Source organism: Xiphophorus couchianus, chromosome 13 (genome assembly GCF_001444195.1).
Source record: "Xiphophorus couchianus chromosome 13, X_couchianus-1.0, whole genome shotgun sequence".
Classification (NCBI taxonomy): Eukaryota; Metazoa; Chordata; class Actinopteri; order Cyprinodontiformes; family Poeciliidae; genus Xiphophorus; species Xiphophorus couchianus.
In genome coordinates this window covers 22575097-22594079 of record NC_040240.1, presented here as the reverse complement: position 1 = coordinate 22594079, position 18983 = coordinate 22575097, and the positions used below count along the sequence as shown (strand labels likewise).

The window sequence follows — 18983 nt, the reverse complement described above, 5'->3', positions numbered from 1 at the left end:
ACAAAACTGGCACTTTATGTAATCTTTTCCTCACAATTTCTCACTGCCTGAGTGTTTTAAAGATATATATATGTATACCCTTTTTTATTTGCCAAACAGTTTTTAACTAAGTGGAGATTATTATTTGAAAATAGCATACTGCATTTAAATCTAGGTATTTAGTATCCAATTTAGGTAATGAGGGCATTGGGTATAAAATCAACCAGGAGAAAGCAGCAAAGTGCTTCACCAGTTCATTGTATGCATTCAATTTGCCTTAACAGACATTAGTGGTAAATGTATGGCACTTTGCCTGAATGGGAAATTAGTTGGAAACAGCTAAAACCTGATACAGTGCATCGTTCTCTCTGAGTTTAATGAGTTCAGCAAATGGTTTCAGGTTAATAAACTATTATAGAGAAAACAATATATAGAAAGGTACATTCTTATAAAACAGTGATAAGATGGCATGGCATTTTGTTGTTTTCATTCTAAGATGGTTTTTACATCTTAGAATGCCAAAGTTGACAAACAACAAGTACAAACACATAAAAAAGGCAACAAATTGCAGTTGTTTTAGCGACTGCAACTTCATAAAACCAACCGGACCAGGGGTTAAAAGTTGGAAACAAAAAGCTGAAAACAAAAAGAACTCAATGAGGGAGACCATTTTTAAAAGGAAAATTTTAACTGTTTTCATTCTGTAAGGCTTTACTTCACGGTAGAGCAAAAGCATTCAGTACAGACAGAAGTAAATCACCTACATTCTTTCCTGATGCATCACATATTTCTTTATTGGAATTTATGTGAAATAATTATTTGCAATTAAAATATGATTCATAATGTACATTCAGTGGAAACTGAGAAAGACGGATACAAAGAAACTATGCAAAGCTAAAGGTAAAATTGGAAGAATTTTACAAGGTTTTCAACAGCATTTAAAAATATATGTTTTCATGATTTACCTTAAATACATAGCATGGTAATCCTAAAATAAAACAAAATATACAGAAATCCACAGTTATAATGTGCTCCCTGGCATTGAAAATCTATAACAGATCTTCCAAATCACCACAAAGTCTTCTTTCAAAGACAAGGTAAAATCAAACTCCATCAGTTTCTTTAATCGGTTGATTTTTTATTTTGTTTCAACACTGGGTTACACCTTTGACTTACCTTTCTAGAGCTTTCCATTATATTTGAGCAGGGGCGCAACTCCATATTTTTGAGGTGGATGCGAACATATCTTCGGCGCCCCCCCATATATCGAATGATGACTGAGGCCTGCTCTTGCTTTGAAATATCAGGTGTGCAGTCCAGTTCCACTGCAAAGTACTTAGAGGACTTGATCTTGGCAGATATTTTACTCAAAACACACTCTGATATTGAATCTAAAAATTCATTCTGAGTGCACCATGTCAGATATCCAGTGGTTTGTTTGGAGGCAGCCTTTCTAAGATGCTCTGCCAGTGTTACATCATATTGCGCTATGAGCTCAAGGATTCCCAGAAAATTTCCATTTTTAGGATTTCCTAACTGAGAATTTTTCCCCCTTAGTGGCAAGTTTCTCTCTGCAAGGAAAAGTATGCAGTCGATAACTCTAGTCAACACACTTCTCCAGTGTGCTTTTTCAGCTGCCATGGTTTTCTGCAGTTCACTATCAATAGTTTTACCTAGGCGTAAGCGAGATGCCATTTCTTTCCACGTCAGATAAGCATTTATGTGAGAACTACTGGTTTCATGGTGCTTCAGTGTTTTTGAAAGACATCGCCAGTTATTATACCCCTCCACAAGGCATGTGTCAAGAACTTTAGCTTCACCAAAAAGCTTACATGCAAAACAATAGACTCTGTTAGTATTTTTAGAATACAGTAACCAATCTCGTTCAACTTTCTCTCCATTAGACAGTAAATGAAAACAGTATGCTTTGGAAAAACACCTCTTATTCTTCTCTGATCTTGAATATGGACCATCAGAAACTTTCTGTGGGCCATTTACAACCATGTACTGCCTAAATGTGTCCCCCATTTTGTGTGGTAAAGGCCATTCAGATGGTTCTTCTGAATAAAGCCTTGTCTCGGCTCTCTCCTCCGCAGCTCTGTGCTTCTCTCTCTCTTCATCATCTAGTCCTCTCTGCTCTTCCTCTCCCTCATCTGCACCTTTCTGTTTCTCGTGGTTGACTCACCATGACTGCCTGCACTAATTTTCCCAAAAAAAGAACACAATCAAAGATGGTCATCAGAAACTCAAACCATCGTGGTATATAGGTTTTTGTTGCTTTCCTAATGCCTACCTGATCTCATCACTTGTCTCCTCTATCACTGACCTCATGTCTGTCTCCTTCATCCCTTGTCTGTGGTGTTCTCCACTAAGTCATGTGGTCAAAAAAGCATTATTAGTTGTAAAAATTACAGATCTTACCGTTTTTAAAAATAATGTTTAAAAATTTGTGCTTGAGATGGACTAGTTGCTCCCTCACTTCCACCTGCATTAGACCAACCTGTTGCCTTCCCCTGTCTGTCCTGATTCTTCCTCTTTCATCATCTTCTCTTCTTTCTCTCCACCATCACAGCTGAATGACATAAATTTTGTGTTAAATAGGCTTAAAAAATACAGCAGTCAAACTACAATAGAAATTAAACTTTAATTTAAATCATCTCCTTGTTGGATAACAGTTACTGATTGGACATTACATCTGATCTGACTTATCAGATACATCACAATACCACTGTAGTGGTACTGAATAAGACATTTAAACTCAAGTGTCCCCCTGACAAAAAGGTTGGTAAAATAGGTCACCAACCTTTTTGAGTTTAAGGGCTTTAGTGACTCTGATGACTAATTTGTCTGATACACACATGAACTTGAACAACTCATCTTTAATTAAAGAATCCATAATACATATGAGTGAAAAAAATGCACCCAGGAGGGCTAAGTGTTGGACCATAGCTGGGCACTGCCGCCACAGCAGCTTTAGCTTTCCTGTGTTAATATTTCCTGAGTTTTATTTCGGTCATTCTTACTTAGTGCGCGGTTATGTGTCTGTGACATGTTTATGTATCAGATATTCATAGAAATACAAAACAAATCGCGTCCCTTAATGGTTTAATAGGGGAGGCAACTTTTAACAGCAAATATGGGACGATTCCGTATTAGGCTAGCTGCTAGCTTTAGCTAACTTGATTATTTACAGCCCTCCTGTCCTGCTAATACACTGACGGTACTTACCTAATATCTTTCAACCACATTGAAAGGCTTTTTTTCATCCCGCCAACATCTTTATCCTTCTCCCTTTTACTTTTTCTGTTTTGCGCCCCGGACAGCTTTTTTTTCTGCCGCTCCATTTTGTCAAGTGCACTACGAGTGGTAGTCTAAAATAAAAAATAAAAAACGCGCCTGCGTACTCTTAGGGGCGCGTGCACAGCCACCTGCATGGGAAGGGAGAGCGACAGGAAGGGAGGTGAAGGAGCAGAGGGGCGCCTAATCAGTGCTGTTCCCCTGTTATTGATCATTTCTTTCTGTTAATTATAGAAAATGCCAACAAGAAAAAAACATTTTTCGAGACGGGGTTTTGGCGCCCCCTCTAGTGCAGCGCCCCTATGCGTTGCATACCCTGCATACCCACTTTTTGCGCCACTGTATTTGAGAATTATATGTAAATTTTTAAAGAAATTTAAACTTGATGCTTTTATTCTTAAAGGGTAATTGGACCTTTTTCCTCATATATATTTTCTTTATCTAACTATTCTGTATCCAATCAAATATAAACTGCATCATAAAATGCATTTTCATTTGCATTTGTCTGCCTTTAACAACACAGGTTTAGAGACGCTTTTGCAGCTCAGTCCAGAGGCTGCTGTAAAAAAAAAATCATAGTTCAAACCAAACAGAATGTGAAACGTTTTAGCACAAATCTCCAAGCTTCCTTAAAAGCCAGACCTGAGTAACGTACAAGAGCTGCTAGAGCTTTTGATTTGTTCACTGTGCCACCTCTGACCTTACTCTTCAATCCAAACATGCGGTCTGCCAGCAGCACAGTGTAAGAAACTTAACAGCCAGACAGGAAAAGAAAAAAGAAAACTCAAAAAATATGGCAATACCCACGGAAAAAGAATTTTTCTTCATGCACCGACAGCACGTTGTGGATCTTTTGATTTATTTAACATGCAATTAGAGTGTAGACACTGTAGTTACTTTACATTCACTGCAAAATAAAAAAAAATCATATTTTCATGTGGTCATTGTACAAATGTTACAAAATTTGTATAATAACATATGCAGTTAGGTCAAAATTATTCAAACCCCTTTCAAATTTACATTTTTTAATTACTTTCATTTACCAGGAAATGTGTTTGTGTTGGGAACTAAGACACGTGTCTTTCAAAATAAAGACAATAAAAAAAACAAGAACAAAAATCCTTACTGACATTTTAGCAAAAAAAAACAAAGATATTTCTGCTGTACTTCCATTACTATTTTAGAACCTTTGTTTGGTGATTACCTCCAAATATTTGAGGTTGATAGGTCAGCTCACCTTCTCTGTAATACTTAGCCCCACAGATTCTCCATAAGATTTATAATGGACCCCGTATTTCTTTTAGTCATAGACAACATGTTAGCAAAATTAATAGAATATGTTAAGCCCTAATCTCCTAAAGGGATAAAGAATTTTGGGCATAATCGTAATGTCTAGAAACCTAGCTCATAGAAAAAGTCCAAGTATTTATGTATTTTTTACAAGATGTTTTCTCTTTTTTCATAGGTCATGAATTGAAAGATTTCTTTAGGATCCAATGCAGCAGAAAATATGTTTTTTTTCCCCAATGGGCTAGATTTGAAGATAACTAGTGACTCTATTTACAAATGTAAATTAGCAAATTTACATTTGTAAATTTGTAAACATTTACAAATTAGCCCCCCCTAGGTAATGTCAATATTTTATGTCTTTTTTTCCATAAATGTATTTTACAAAAGATAAACTAAATAAAGTTACTTTGTAACATGTGCACCAATGCACATCTCTCAGAACTCAAAGTGACTTATAATAGTGGACATTTTGTTGTTTGTCACAGTCCTTTTTTCTCAGACCATCTATGCAATGCCCATAGTGGGTTACTTAGGGTCTATAGCATTCAGTAGTGTATCAAATTAAAATAGATGTTCTTGTACCTGTGACAAAAACAAAGGGATGTAAAAAGAGTCACTACATGTCAAAAGACCTGAAGCAGAAAATAATGTTTTGTTTTATATATTTTTTTAGTATTTAAATATATTCAGTAAAGTTAGAATCCTAAATGATACAGACCAAAGTGTAATTTTGGTAAAGCTACAATCAAACCTCACAGGCTAAGTCGTCATGGTCAGTCTATACTTCAAGGTTAGCTTTCAATTACTAAAAGCAATTCAGAATGATGAATGAGAACCTGCTGATTTGTAGAATCTTTTTTTTTTTCCAATAACACATTTTAAACTGATAAAATATCACACATGATGCAGAATGTGCAATAAAATTTGCTTTCCATGTGCTTTTACTCTGACCTTGGATATGCACTGCATCGCTGCTTGTTAACCGCAATAAAACTCAGCATCAGGGATTTACTATTTACTCTTTGATTTAATTAATTCAGTTAAACAGAATTACAAGCTCCAGTTTCACACACAAGCCAGACACACTCTGGTACTCTCAACCCTTCTTGGTCAAAATTAGTAATGAGCCAACACCAGTGTTTTTGTAAAGTGATGATGTAAAACATTGTAATGTCCTGTTCTCTTTCCCAGTCTTGTAGCTTATAATAAGGCTTTTATTTTCTATGCAATGACCAAGTTGAACAATTTTCTTTCTAAGTCTTTCCTTTGAGCGCGTCTGATTTTTTATAAAAGAGACAAGTTGTCCTGGAATATAAAGCTTTATAGATTTTCATTTTAACATTTTATGTCCTGACATACAAATTATGTTGTCAAGGTAGCTCTAAGTCTTTCTAAAGGTCTCTCTCAGCAGTAAGCGCCACTTTATGTGCTGTTACAGAGAGTGTATTAGTTTGAAATAGATTTGACTTGAAGCTGTGTTGTATTAAAATGTAACTGGGTGCAATGAAATGAATTGAAATATGTTTTTAATGTTTTTTTGGAGTTTTTTAACAGAAATTCTGCTGCAAATATAAACATGCTCAATACAAAATAACACTAGTGTGGGTTGTGCATCATCCACGACATAATGTGACATCCTAAGTTCTTAAGTAGAGGGCAACTAGACCTCTTTTCCTGTTCCTTGAAAACATTTTAACTTTCATCCAAGCAGCTGTTTGACTGAGAGGATAAACAAGAAAGTAAAATAAGAGTTAACTTGCTGGGTCACAGAGTCTTGGGGGACTGAAAGACTGAATATTTAGCTATGATGAAAGCTAATTTTTCGAACATGATACAAGTGTGCTTGTTTGAGAATGAGCTGATAGGTTCACAGTACCTTTGTTTCTTGAAATTGGGTTATTAAACAATCATACTGTGAATTGTGTTTTAACAAAGGCACTCCCAGTTAAGGATAATTAATTAATCAAGATTTCAGTGCTTACTTACTCTTTGGATTTCTATTGAAATAGTAAGAATGGACTTAGATTTGCATTAGGCTAGAAGTCCCTTGGAGTTTTATGGAATTCCTTAGAATTCCTCATCATTATTTGGGATTATAAGAAAAGAAGGATAAGCATTCTGTAAAATCTGTAAATCTTCTGTTTTTTATTGTAATGATTTGCTTTTTTTACTTTTTGTAAATTTTACTTATTTTCCCATGCACAGACATTTGGCCAGCAGAGCCTAGTCAGAAAAGGAAAACAATAAATCCACTGCAAGCAGGAGTCTCATGGATGATTGCATACCCACTGACTATGAAAAATGAGTGGCAGGAGTATTTTTTTTTTCCTTTGGTGCACCACCGATAATTTATCTCCCCTTTGAACTAGAGTTAACTTTTGTAACACACATGGAATGGGTACATGGTAAAATTAAAATACAAGATAAAGTTATTTTGACATTGCTGTGAAATGTTTTCTTTTTAGATTAACAAATTTCTCCAAAATATAATAAAGCAACAAACCCATATGGGTAAATTTAGGAGTTTATATTATTTTCTCTCAGGCAGTAAGGACTCCATCAGTAATCACTCTAAATTGTAATTTCTGATTCAGGGAGTATTGTCATCAAAAAGGTGACTGATGTGTAAATTAGAGAAAGGAAAGAAAAAAGTAGATAAGGCAGAACTAAAACTCTCTTTGCCTTAGGCCAGTTCCTTCATTGATTAGCGACATGTTGATTATGAACATGTGAGTCATGACCAATTTTTCTTCATTTTGCTTTAACGTAACCAGAAACCACCAACAACCAAATATCTCCCCCTTCAGAGACTGGCAGTGCCCTGTTTTGCAGTTCATCCCAATTTCATAGCTTTCATTTACAGTGATCTGCAAAAGTATTCAGAATTTGTTCACTTTGTTCACGCTTTGTGACATCAAAACCTCAAAATTCAATGTATTTTAAGACCAAGAGTGTGTAACTATTAGGTGGAAAAATAACAATGGTTTTCTTATATTTTTCAGAGCGTGATATGAATCTGACAATTGTGCTTTCCATTTTATTCAGTTACCTGTACTCAGGTGTCTAAAACTCATTACAACAAACTACATTTGAAGTTGCTTAATTGTTAAATGGAGTTTACCTGTAATAAAGATAATCTTAGTATATGCATATACTAAGAGTATATGTATAAAGCTCACTGAAAATTTTTCAGAGAGCATCACTGAATAAACAGCATGATAAAGTCCAAAGAACACAGCAGACATGTCAGAGGGAAAATTACAGGAAAATCTAAAGAATTCTCATTTGCAGTTTACTATAAGGCATGTAGGGCATAAAGCAAAAAATATTGGTCCTCTAGACAGGAGAAACTACAGCTGAACCTTTTGCTTTGTGGTGGAAAACTAACTGCACTTTACCATGAACACACTACATGCTGGAGGCACCATTATGCTATCGGAATGCTTTTCTCCACCAGAGTTGATGGGATTATGGATTTATCTACTTACAGGGCAATCTTGGAAGAAAACCTGTTACAGACTGAAAAACTGCAGAATCTAAATGCAAGGAACAATTTTAAGTTTTATTTGAAACCAAGGGATTCACTAGAACTTGAGATTAGAAATTGTCTAGATCGGGTTGCATCATATTCATATTTCAGCTGCTGTGCATTTAAAAGAAAGTAAGAAAGAAGGTGTTAAAATACTAGAAACAATTATTTTATTTCTGTTTGTGCTCTGTGAAGTTTGTTTTATGGTATAGCTATATTCAGACCAGATTTCTTTTGTCTTTTAAAATTACTGTGGTAATCGCTACACTGACAGTCAACCTAAAAATAATAAAAAACTAAGCTTAGGTACACAGAATAGTTGATCACTATACAAACTAAATGTTACTGATCAGTGATTTTGTCCAACTTAATATGTATTTTTACTCAAATATTGGACAACAGAATTTATGAGGAAGGCAGCAATATTTTTTTTCTGAGTAATGGATAACAATTTTGAAATTAGAAGGTGAATAACTAAAAGAATCTCAAGATGAAATGCTGGCTAAAAATTAGAAAAATCCTTTTAAAAGAATCCCATAAAATGTTAATGTTACAAATAGTTTTGCAATAATAACAATTAATACAAGAAAAAGGTTCATAGGAGGTTTTGAATTTACTAAAGATGTCACAATGAAGGATCTATTTTTGTTTTTTACGTTTCAGGTTGGCTGGTGGGAGAACGGACACCTGCGCCTGCGTTACCATCCTTGGTCTCGCTACGGCTCCTTCCTGAAGCCTCTGGACGATGCTCAGCACCTCAGAGTGGTCACCCTGGAGGAGAGGCCCTTTGTCATCGTGGAGCCTGCTGACCCTGGAACCAGCTCGTGCATCCGGGACTCTGTTCCCTGTCGATTGCCTATTAATTCCAGGTAGTAAAACAAAATGCATAAAATAATTTCAAATTTGACTTTTTAGGGGCGCTTGAAAATAATATGTTCTTGTGACTATAAGCAGAGGTAATAAGAAAGTATGGTAAAGTTTCTGGCATTATGAATTGACTATAGTTGGTTAATTGCCAACCGTGACATAATGCTTTTTTTCTAACAACCAGCTTCATAAAAAGAAAAAGGTTCAACATCTCATTAAGCATCTTCCTCCAATTCTCAAGCTGACGTTCCTAAAGCAGTTATTAAACTTTATGGCCACCGTCTATATCATTATAAGATGAACTGAATAAACAGAGAATATTTAATGAAATATATAAACAGATTTTTAATTGTCCTGGGGGATTAGATCATTTTCTTCCCAGCATTTACGTAAACAATAAAAGGACGTCAACAGATCAAGGCAAACATTTATGGGAACAATAGTCTGTTAAAAGGATTTCTTAAAACTATAAAGGAAGCTTGAAACTATAACGCCAACTAAGGATAACTGCTGTTTTTGATCAATGCAAATAATAAACAAGAAGGAAGACTTTTCCAGAGTATTACAGTCAGTGAACAACACTGCATCTCTAAAAGGGTAAATATGGGATTATGTGCTGTTACTTCTTTTTACATGTTCATATAGTTAATTTTATATGAATGTTGTCAAATAAAAACATATTCCACACTTGTGTTTGTGGGGGTGTGTATGTGTGTGTGTTCTGACCTCCTGGGCTTTCATTAGTAAACTCTTTTTCCCACCTGCATTTATTTTGGGTGTTAAAGAGATAATGAGTTTAATCTTCATCAATTAATGGCTTAAAAGGTGAAATGACTAGCTAACACAAAATCCATAGTAATCACCAACATTGGGTATCAAGAGATGAGTTTAGTCAGAGACTTCATTTCCAGGCATTCAAAACTGCCTTAATTGGGATCACAGGTGTTACTGTCCCATATCTGATCCCTGTTACTGACAGTTAAAGTCTCAAATTTCTTAACTGTTGGCACATAATTATATTTCTCTGCATTTGTAGTAATGAGAAATAATTTTGCGAAGCCATGCAGTTAATTGCTAAACACCCAAGCTGCACTGGTTCTGCACACATTGTAGCTTGCAGTATATATGAAATTCTTTTTTTTTTTTTTTTTACCCCTCCAGGGGGTCTTTTTGTGGGCTCTTGTGTCCCTTATATGACAGTAGACTGACAGGAAACGGGGAAGGATAGGGGGTAAGACATGCGGCAAATGTCGTCGGGTCCGGGAGTTGAACCCGCGACGACCGCGTCGAGGACTCAAGGCCTCCAAATACGGGTCGCGCTAACCGCTACGCCACCACGGCACGCCCCTATATGAAATTCTTTAATACGCAAATGGTTAAAATTGAATTAATGTTAATTGAGATGATGCAATTTCTGATTGAAACTTCTGCAGCTCAGTCGTCTGTATTTCATTAAGTTTCTACAAAGACCAAACACATTTCAAAGATTCTTGCAACTTTGAGAAGGTGATTTGTCCCATTCTTCTTCCCCAATGTGATTGCAGCTTCTAATTGAAACAATTTCCCCCAGAGTTCAGATTGTGTTGCTTGGTAACACAGTCAAGAGGTTACAATAGCTAAATGTCTGAGAGGCCATGAAACTCACTCTTGCTATGGAGAGCTGATGGAGGCCTCTGCAGCCACTTGACTGATAGTCATCAAAAAGTACTTGAATTCTTCTATGTGTAGCTTGAAAATCATGCTGAAGTGTTTGCTGCCTAAAGTCTGAAAAGCAGTCTCACTGCAGAAATCTAGTGTGTTTTCAATAAAACCTAGAAGCAAAACACACATTTTATTTTAATTATACTGAACATTTTAAAAAATATATAGCTGCTGGAGTTATCAAAACATCCCTTCTCCAAATGCACTGGCAAATTGCCAGTACTGATCCACTCAAAGTCACCCACTAATAATTTACAAGTCTGCCTTCTTTTTCTTCCATCTTCCTTTATATGGTTAAAAATGCCTTTATTTATTCAGGTTTTTGGACATTCTCCTTAGGTTTTACCATCTTATTACTGTTAAAGTATGATGTTTTTACTAATATGTGTCCTTTCTCCCATTATGTTTCTTAGTTTGGTGTTGGACGGAGCTGCACCCATGAAGCACTGCTGTAAAGGGTTTTGCATTGATGTTCTAAAGCGCTTGGCTAAGATTGTAGGCTTCACCTATGATCTTTACCTAGTGACAAATGGCAGACATGGGAAAAACATTGATGGGGAGTGGAATGGCATGGTTGGAGAGGTGAGATCCATGATATTACCAAAATGTGATTTTGACTTTACAATACTTTACATAATCAGGCATTTAAGTTGAAAAGTCTTGTTTTTAAAGTAGAGTTCTTCATGAATTTAGATGCTCTGGAAATGCTGGAAATCTCTTTGTCAGTGAATCCTGTATGTTGATTTTTATCTAACAAAAAGTGACATTTATCGAGACAGCAGTATTTTACACATGTTGCATTTCTGCTTAAAAAAGAAAACAGCATTTTAGAAAACTAAGAATCATTTCAAAATTTAAAATGGCATTTTAAAAACAAAATGTAATATTTTTAACTATTAATTTATCTGGCTGGTAACTATTTCTTGTTCACTGTTTTACAGTCCATTAATTACCAAATAATTATCTAGTTAGTAATTACCAAATGACAGTGTATTACTTGGGTAACTTAGTGACTGTTAAAATGTGATCTGATTTTGATTACCCACTAAATTACATAGAAACACACCGTAGCTTGGTAGTTGCATGGCTTCATGTTTCAAAGTTAAAACCTAATGAATGAGAAACAGTGACTTGGTTGTATGATTCCTGTTCATTGAATGAAACAATTTCTGTCAGTGTCTTTTAGATATAAATTGTGACTTAAGCTAAATGTCTGCAGCATGCTCAAAATGACATGTTCATCACCTTTGACAGCAATGTACACTTTCTTCAGGAAGATTGTAGGATTAAAGTCTCGCTGATCAATGACTGTTCCATTCAGGGGAATGCCAAAATCCTTGGAAACACATTTGAAAGAGGGAAAAAAAAGTTTTTAAATATGTTTTGACACAGATGAGCAAATCTTTAAGAGAAGAAGTCGCTTTTGACCTCTGGTTTTGTACAAGTGTCTAACTCAAGAACAAAACTCTTTGAAATTTGAAGATTGGTTGCTTACATACTCCTTTTTTTTCCTGTAGCCACATGTGTCTTACAGTAAACTCACTACCATAGAAACTGATACTGAGCTGCCTCCATGGGTCATTTGTAACAGCCACTCAAAAACCTTTATGGCTGATTGAAGTGGTATTGGTCTTTCTTTAGAACAAGCCAGATTTGTCTTTAAAGAATATTGTTTTGCATTTTGTGGTCTGCTATGACTATGTTAATAGCTCAGTGAATTGACCTTTTAGAAGCATTTAGCCAAGTTTGTATTTTCTGCTGCCAAAAGCCATAAATGGCAATCTGATACCTAAAACTTGATGCTATTCAAACACTAGGACTTTTCCAGCGTCACAATGGCCACATAGACATTTTAAGGTGGACACGCATTTATGTAAAAATCTTGACATCTTTATCATTTGGAATTTGTTAGCAAGCTACAACAAAGTTTGCTCTCTATATCCTACATTTAAAATATCCGCCTGGATGTTTTTGCTTATTTTAATTGTACTCAGTTCTTTAAATGTCCTCTGAGTAAATATATTTGCCCATTATCCATAACAACTGGAACTTTCAATATCAGTAATATAAATTATTTTTACAATTTGATGTCTAATAAAAGAGTGCCCCTTAGATTAATTTCACTCCCTGCTACGGCAGGGGTGCAATTACCATAATAACCTGATATTGGCTGGAAAGTGCAACGTCTCCCCTTCCAGAAACCATTGAAATTTTTCAGATAGCGCAAAGTGTGGCAGAATTACAATACTGCAAATATGGCTGAGTCGCCCGCTTGTCGTTTGGGAGTTAAAGGTTTACAAAAAGATATGTTGATAGGCAACAGGTTCTGTGAAACTTCAGTACTGCCCACATTCTCAGTCCACTGATCTAAGAATGGTTGTAAACAGCATAATAAAGAAGCAAATTGTAATGATGTGGTGAAGGTGCAGTGTCAGAATGAATGGGAAATTCTTAAAGAGACAGGCCACTTTCAACACGTCAATTGTGAAGTCAAATTCCTCTAAGTTATTTTTGATATATGTACCATTTTCATAACCATTAGAGGTTATGAAAATAACTACACTGTGCTATAAAATATTGCCATGTATCTGGGAAATACGTAATACACCCCTTTAAACGCTTGCCTTTGGTTTTAGTAAATATTTTCACAAATTTGTTGTTCAGCTTCAAGAAATCCAAATATAGATTATCTTTTTATTTTGTGGTATGTTTTCTTTCGTCAGTTTGTTGACGTCTGAAGCACAAACCAAAAAAGCATTCAAACATTTAAAGGCAAAATAATGGTTTTATGTATAATTTCTAGGGACTTTTCCACTAGCAGCCTGTCAAAAAGACATAACGTCTTCCAATCTCTTTTGATGACTCCATGAAAAATCCTAATGATAAACCAGTCTGACATGCAGAAAATACTATTTAAGCATCAACAAAATGATTAGTTGACAACTTGGGATATATTACATGATCAACTGAAGGATGATGCATCTCTCACATCACATTCCAGGTCCTGTTTGGTTTGGGATCTGCTTCTTAAAGACATGATTTTCATACACTAGATAGTATTTTTAGACAATACTTTTACTGTAGACTGTATTTCCCAGCTTCCAGTCTTCCGTTTCATTATTTCAATCACACCTTATGTGAGTGCTTTCATGATGAAGTAAACAAACTATACAAGAAATTACCATCAAAGCAGACCTTGAGAAATTCTGAAGAACTTTTAATTAAGCTTCACTTTAAAAGATAGTCAGAATCTTTTAAATCGTTTTTAAATGGAGTGAATGGAGGCTGGCACATATTTTGAGGAAATGGGACTTTACTTTTCTTTTGGTCAAGACGTATTAGCTGAGGGTATTGTCCATATGTTTTTGTTTGGAGTTTTTTTGTCACTGTTTCAGAAATGTCAGAAATGCAGGTGGTTTCTTTTCCTCTGTCAGTGTTTCCATCTCTCTCTCCATGTCTCCAGCTGTCTCCAGTCTAGCAACTCTCATTAACTCTCTGTAACTCATTAAGTTGCTTAATTACGGTTTCACACAAACACATGTGAGCAGGGGCAGAAAGTGTGTTAAAAAAACTCATCCCATCCTTTCCTTCGCCACTTCCTGCTGCATGAGCAACACCTTTTTAAAAGAATACACTGAAAGCTGTCCTTTCGTATTTTATTTCTATTTTCATCCAGACCTCAGCGTTAACTATCCTTTTACAGATAGTTAACGCTTCCTTTTAAACCAACAGTTCTGCTATTTCTCATTGTGTCCCTGAGCCCTGCACTTATTCTTCCTGTGTAAGTGCTTTCCAATCAGGCAGTAATTTCCAACATTCTTAACATTTTCTCACCTTACATGCTGAGTCATCCTGAGAGAATCATTTTTGTGCCCAGTATGAAGTCTTTGCTGGAATGAAGCGTTTCCTGAAGAAAAAGTGTCACAGGTGATGCTTTCAGCCATGGCTGTATTCAGATATCTAAAATGACTTACCTGGGAAAAACAGGATGAATAATAAAGTTTAAATGATTCTGACAAGAAAGGATGAAACTATTGAAATGTTATCAAAAATAGAGTACCTACTGTATATGTCCAGGGATTCCTGTAGCAGTTTCCTCTTAGCTGTCTCCTGATGATTCAGCCACAAGCAATTGATTTTTTTAATTAACTTCATAGGTTTAATCCCTTGCACTTTTTTTTCTGAAGTTGATTGAGTGCCTATTGTTTCTTCTGCACATTGCGTCTCTGCAGTCCCTTTGTCACTGAAATGACTGACATGCAATTAAAACTGAAAGAAAGGATCAAATTGTTGAATGTCACTGGAGAAATGTAGATCAAAGTTGGATTTATCATAGAGGTCATTGGACCAAACAGACCTTGTTAAAAGATACCGCAGATCTGTTCCCAAATGTACAAATCTGTATGATGTGTACAAATTAATTCATAATACTAAATTCAGAATTCAATGAACATTGGGCTATTAGGGGTCAGTTTATAAGTTTGAAAAATAATGCTTTGACATTTCAAAAATATTTTTATGATATTAGAAAAAATGCTTATGTTTCTTTACCTATATATAGGTTGTATAGTACTGGATCTCCATTCACACCTATTGCTGCTCAATTACTCAGCTGTATGTGATGGCAACATAAGGGATTTCCTTTAATCCACTTTAGATTTAATTAGGATTTTATTTTTGATATTTTGAATTCAACATATCTCTAATTAACAGTGCCCTGGAATAAACATATTGAAATACTGATTCTAATATCAGGAATAAAGGAACATGATCATCAGGCAAACAACAGTTTCCACATCTGTGACTACATGCATATAGCCACAAGTGCACATTAAAAATGTCCCAAAATGCAGAAATAGGATGGTGCATGAACACCTCACTCAATATTTTGACATTTATTCACTGGAAAGATGTGAGATGGTGATAAATATTTTATACAACTTAGTTCAGCAACACCAACAGATATAACCTGCACTGATTATTCTAACGGATATTAGATGCAACAAAGAAGAAGTTAACATGAGTCTCATTGTGAAGAAAGAGTTGAGCTAAAAAGCAAAGTTCTCAACAAAATGACATTCTGTTCTTACAATTTTTGATATTTCTTGCAGTTTATTATTACTCTTATTCTGGACAGAACTTTTTTTTTTAATTGTGTCGGACAGGTATGATGTAATCACTACACTATCAAATTCTGCAGTAGGAAGGATCCATGCCGACTTCCTAGGAGTTCTTCATTCAAGTTCTTGTGAAGTAGGAAATGTCCGGGCCCAAAAAATGTTGCCATTTTTTTTCTTTTTTAAGGGAATAGTAAAGAGCTCAGTCATGCAGTGGGAGCTTGGAGTAAATACTCCTCCACATCAAAAGGAGAGTGAGTTGAGGTAGTTCTGGCATTAGATCATGATGTCAGATTCCTCCTGTGTGCCTCACCTTTGAGGTTTTCAAGGCTCGTTCTACTGAGAGAAGACCTCAGGGCTGACCCAGAATACACAGGGAGGACTAAATATCCCTTCTGGTCTGTGAACGTATTTCAGTCCCTTAAAAAATGAAGTTTGAGTGTTTCAATGGGGAGAAATGGAAGAATATATGTATATAGATGGATGTTCATAAGGAACATGCAGTATAGGTAGAAACAAACAAACAAACAAACAAACTATATATATATATATATATATATATATATATATATATATATATATATACATACTTACAACAATAAGACTGTAAAGTAAACTTGTAAGTATTCAAGAAAGTACAGAAACAAGAGAAGTCTCAGTGTCAGTAGACAGCAAAGAAAAGTTTCAGGACCTAAGAGCATGGTTAAAGGCATCTCAGTGGTGTTGGCTCAGACACTGCAAAGCCTTTATTGTTTCACAGATTCTTTGTGTCAAGCCACAGCAGAATAATGAACTCCTGGTCAGCATCCAGCTTCTCTAACCTTCACAATCCCTCAGTTGCCGTCATGCAACCCCTGTTCCCTGCCAGGTGAAACATGACAGAGCTGCGAATTCCCTCATTTCTTCACCTGCTGACCACCTGAGCCACAATTATTGCTGCCAGAGGAGCTTCGAAGAGGAACACAGCTCTGATTTATGTAGAAAGAAAAAAGAGAAATTCAAATCCAGGACTTAGTTCTTTAACAAAGCAAATTGTTTTATCAAAGATTGATGAGTTTACTGATGTCAAATGTTTCTGCATTCAGATCTGATAACGAAAATTATGTAGAAAACATTATTTAGTCAAATAATATTTCAACTTCATAACAACAACTTTACTAAAATATTGGGAGTATTATTCTATAAGCTGTATGTTCATTTTAGCACCATTTATAGTTTTAAGGCTTCATCCGTGAGTGAAAATGTTTTGATTCATCAGTTTCACATGAACTATTTCATCAAAAGTCTTGTAAATTTAATTTCAGGTGTTGTGTGTTCTAGGTTGTATCCAACAGGGCTGACATGGCCATAGGTTCCCTCACCATTAATGAGGAGAGGTCAGAGGTCGTGGAGTTCTCTGTTCCTTTCGTGGAAACCGGCATCAGTGTCATGGTTTCTCGCAGTAACGGCACCGTGTCCCCTTCTGCTTTTCTTGGTAAGCTGTTGTTTAGATTTACCTTGAGGTATCTGGATAAGTCGAATTGAATTATTTTAAATTTTATTTAATTAAAAGTGTAATAATAATGCTTTTGAAAATATATAAAATTTGTCAAAATCAGATATCTGAATTCTTTAGACCTGAGTGATGACAGAAACATTTGATTAAACAACTGATTTGATTAAACAATTAATTCTACAACTGATGATGTACTATTTCTCTTGAAAAAATAGAAATTCTGCAGTTAAACTTAACCTTGTGATACTTGTAGAAAACTGACACTCATATCACCTCTTTGCTTCACAGTTCCCCCTCTTACTGTTTCAGCACTCTTATATGCTGGGAGCCCACATCACACTTTGTACTGCCCTTGTCTCATCAATTCAACAACAGTCAAGTCTGATGATAAGCTAGTCAAAAAAAAATCTAATATAATCACCTCACTTGTAAATGTGTCAAGGGCTATACTTTATATACTTTTCAGTCTTTTTTTTGCGTATTTCACAATGGTCATACTTATTTCAAGTACAAACGTAGAAAATTGACAATGCTACCAAAAGTTACCGAAGACTGACGTTACCACAGAACACTGAACTCAGGCGCAAGGCATAAAACAAAGAGAGCCTCGAAAGATAGCAGAGTGTCCGTCTCAAACATAAGCTGACAATGCTAAGGTATATGTGGGTATTTCTTCAACCAGGAAGAGAAAGTCAGAAGATATTTGGCCTGTGAGGCAATGGGTTTGGAGACCTAAAACAATGGCATCTTAGCCAGGAATTTAAAACAACTCTGGGGAAATCACGTTTTACTGTAATTTGCCTTAGTAGTAAAAGAGCAAGTCTCAGTTAACTTAACCATATCAAGTTAAAAAATCTACATGTAAAATTAAGACTCCAGTGGTCAACTTTATTTAAAGTTACATATAGGAAAATATTTTTTTTGTCTGCTCTTCATTGGGTCAAAGGTGAGAGTCTCGCTTTTCTTCATATGATCAGTTAACCTTTTTTTTCCAAGCTTTTGTTTTCCCCAAAATATAACTTTTATACTACATATATGGTTGGAAGGGAAGTCATATATTTTAAAGAGATATTCACCTGCTCATCCACAAAAAATAGTGGAAGAAACATTTTTAAAGCGCATAGAAATTAGCTGGGGCTGAATTGCTAATGGTACAAATAAACTGGTTTCATAGACAGTACATAACATTTACAACATAAACTTTGCTCACAAAACCTACATTTGACTCAAATCATAAGGAATAGAAAGAATGTATTACAGTATTACAGTTTAAGATGTTTATTTTTCAGACTCACAAGATGTGTCTTGAATATATTCCTGGCAGCTCTGGTTCTTTTTGTGTATTTCTCTTGATTGTGTGAATGCCAGTTTAACTGCCTGTCTGGGATTCACTGCCTTTCCTGGCTTCTTTTTTTAGGACCTCACTGCAGTCCAGTTTGAAACCAAGCTGTAATTTCACAAAAGAATTATACATATTTTGCTCACCTAATTGTAATAAAATAAATAAAATATGATTAGATGTTGTAAGGTATTTTTTTTTACTAGTATTGTATAAAATTTGTATTTTGCTATGTTATTTTTGTAAGTTTATTGTAGTGGTGCCAGTTTGGGATGTAAAACCTTTCAGATGGCTTTTATACTATTTCAATTTTCAATATTTCCAACTTACTTTGTGCTCATTTACCTTTCATTTAGCTTTAGATTTCAG

General features: G+C 35.3%; 1 protein-coding gene across 1 annotated transcript in view; it reads left to right on the top strand.

Moving 5' to 3' along the window:
* grin2da (glutamate receptor, ionotropic, N-methyl D-aspartate 2D, a) overlaps positions 1-18983 on the top strand; it is a 178275-nt gene that overhangs the window by 122459 nt on the left and 36833 nt on the right. The window contains exons 8-10 of the mRNA XM_028036850.1: positions 8759-8964; positions 11077-11245; positions 17101-17254. Of these exons, the coding sequence (XP_027892651.1) occupies positions 8759-8964; positions 11077-11245; positions 17101-17254 (529 nt within the window). The remainder of the gene's footprint in view (positions 1-8758; positions 8965-11076; positions 11246-17100; positions 17255-18983) is intronic.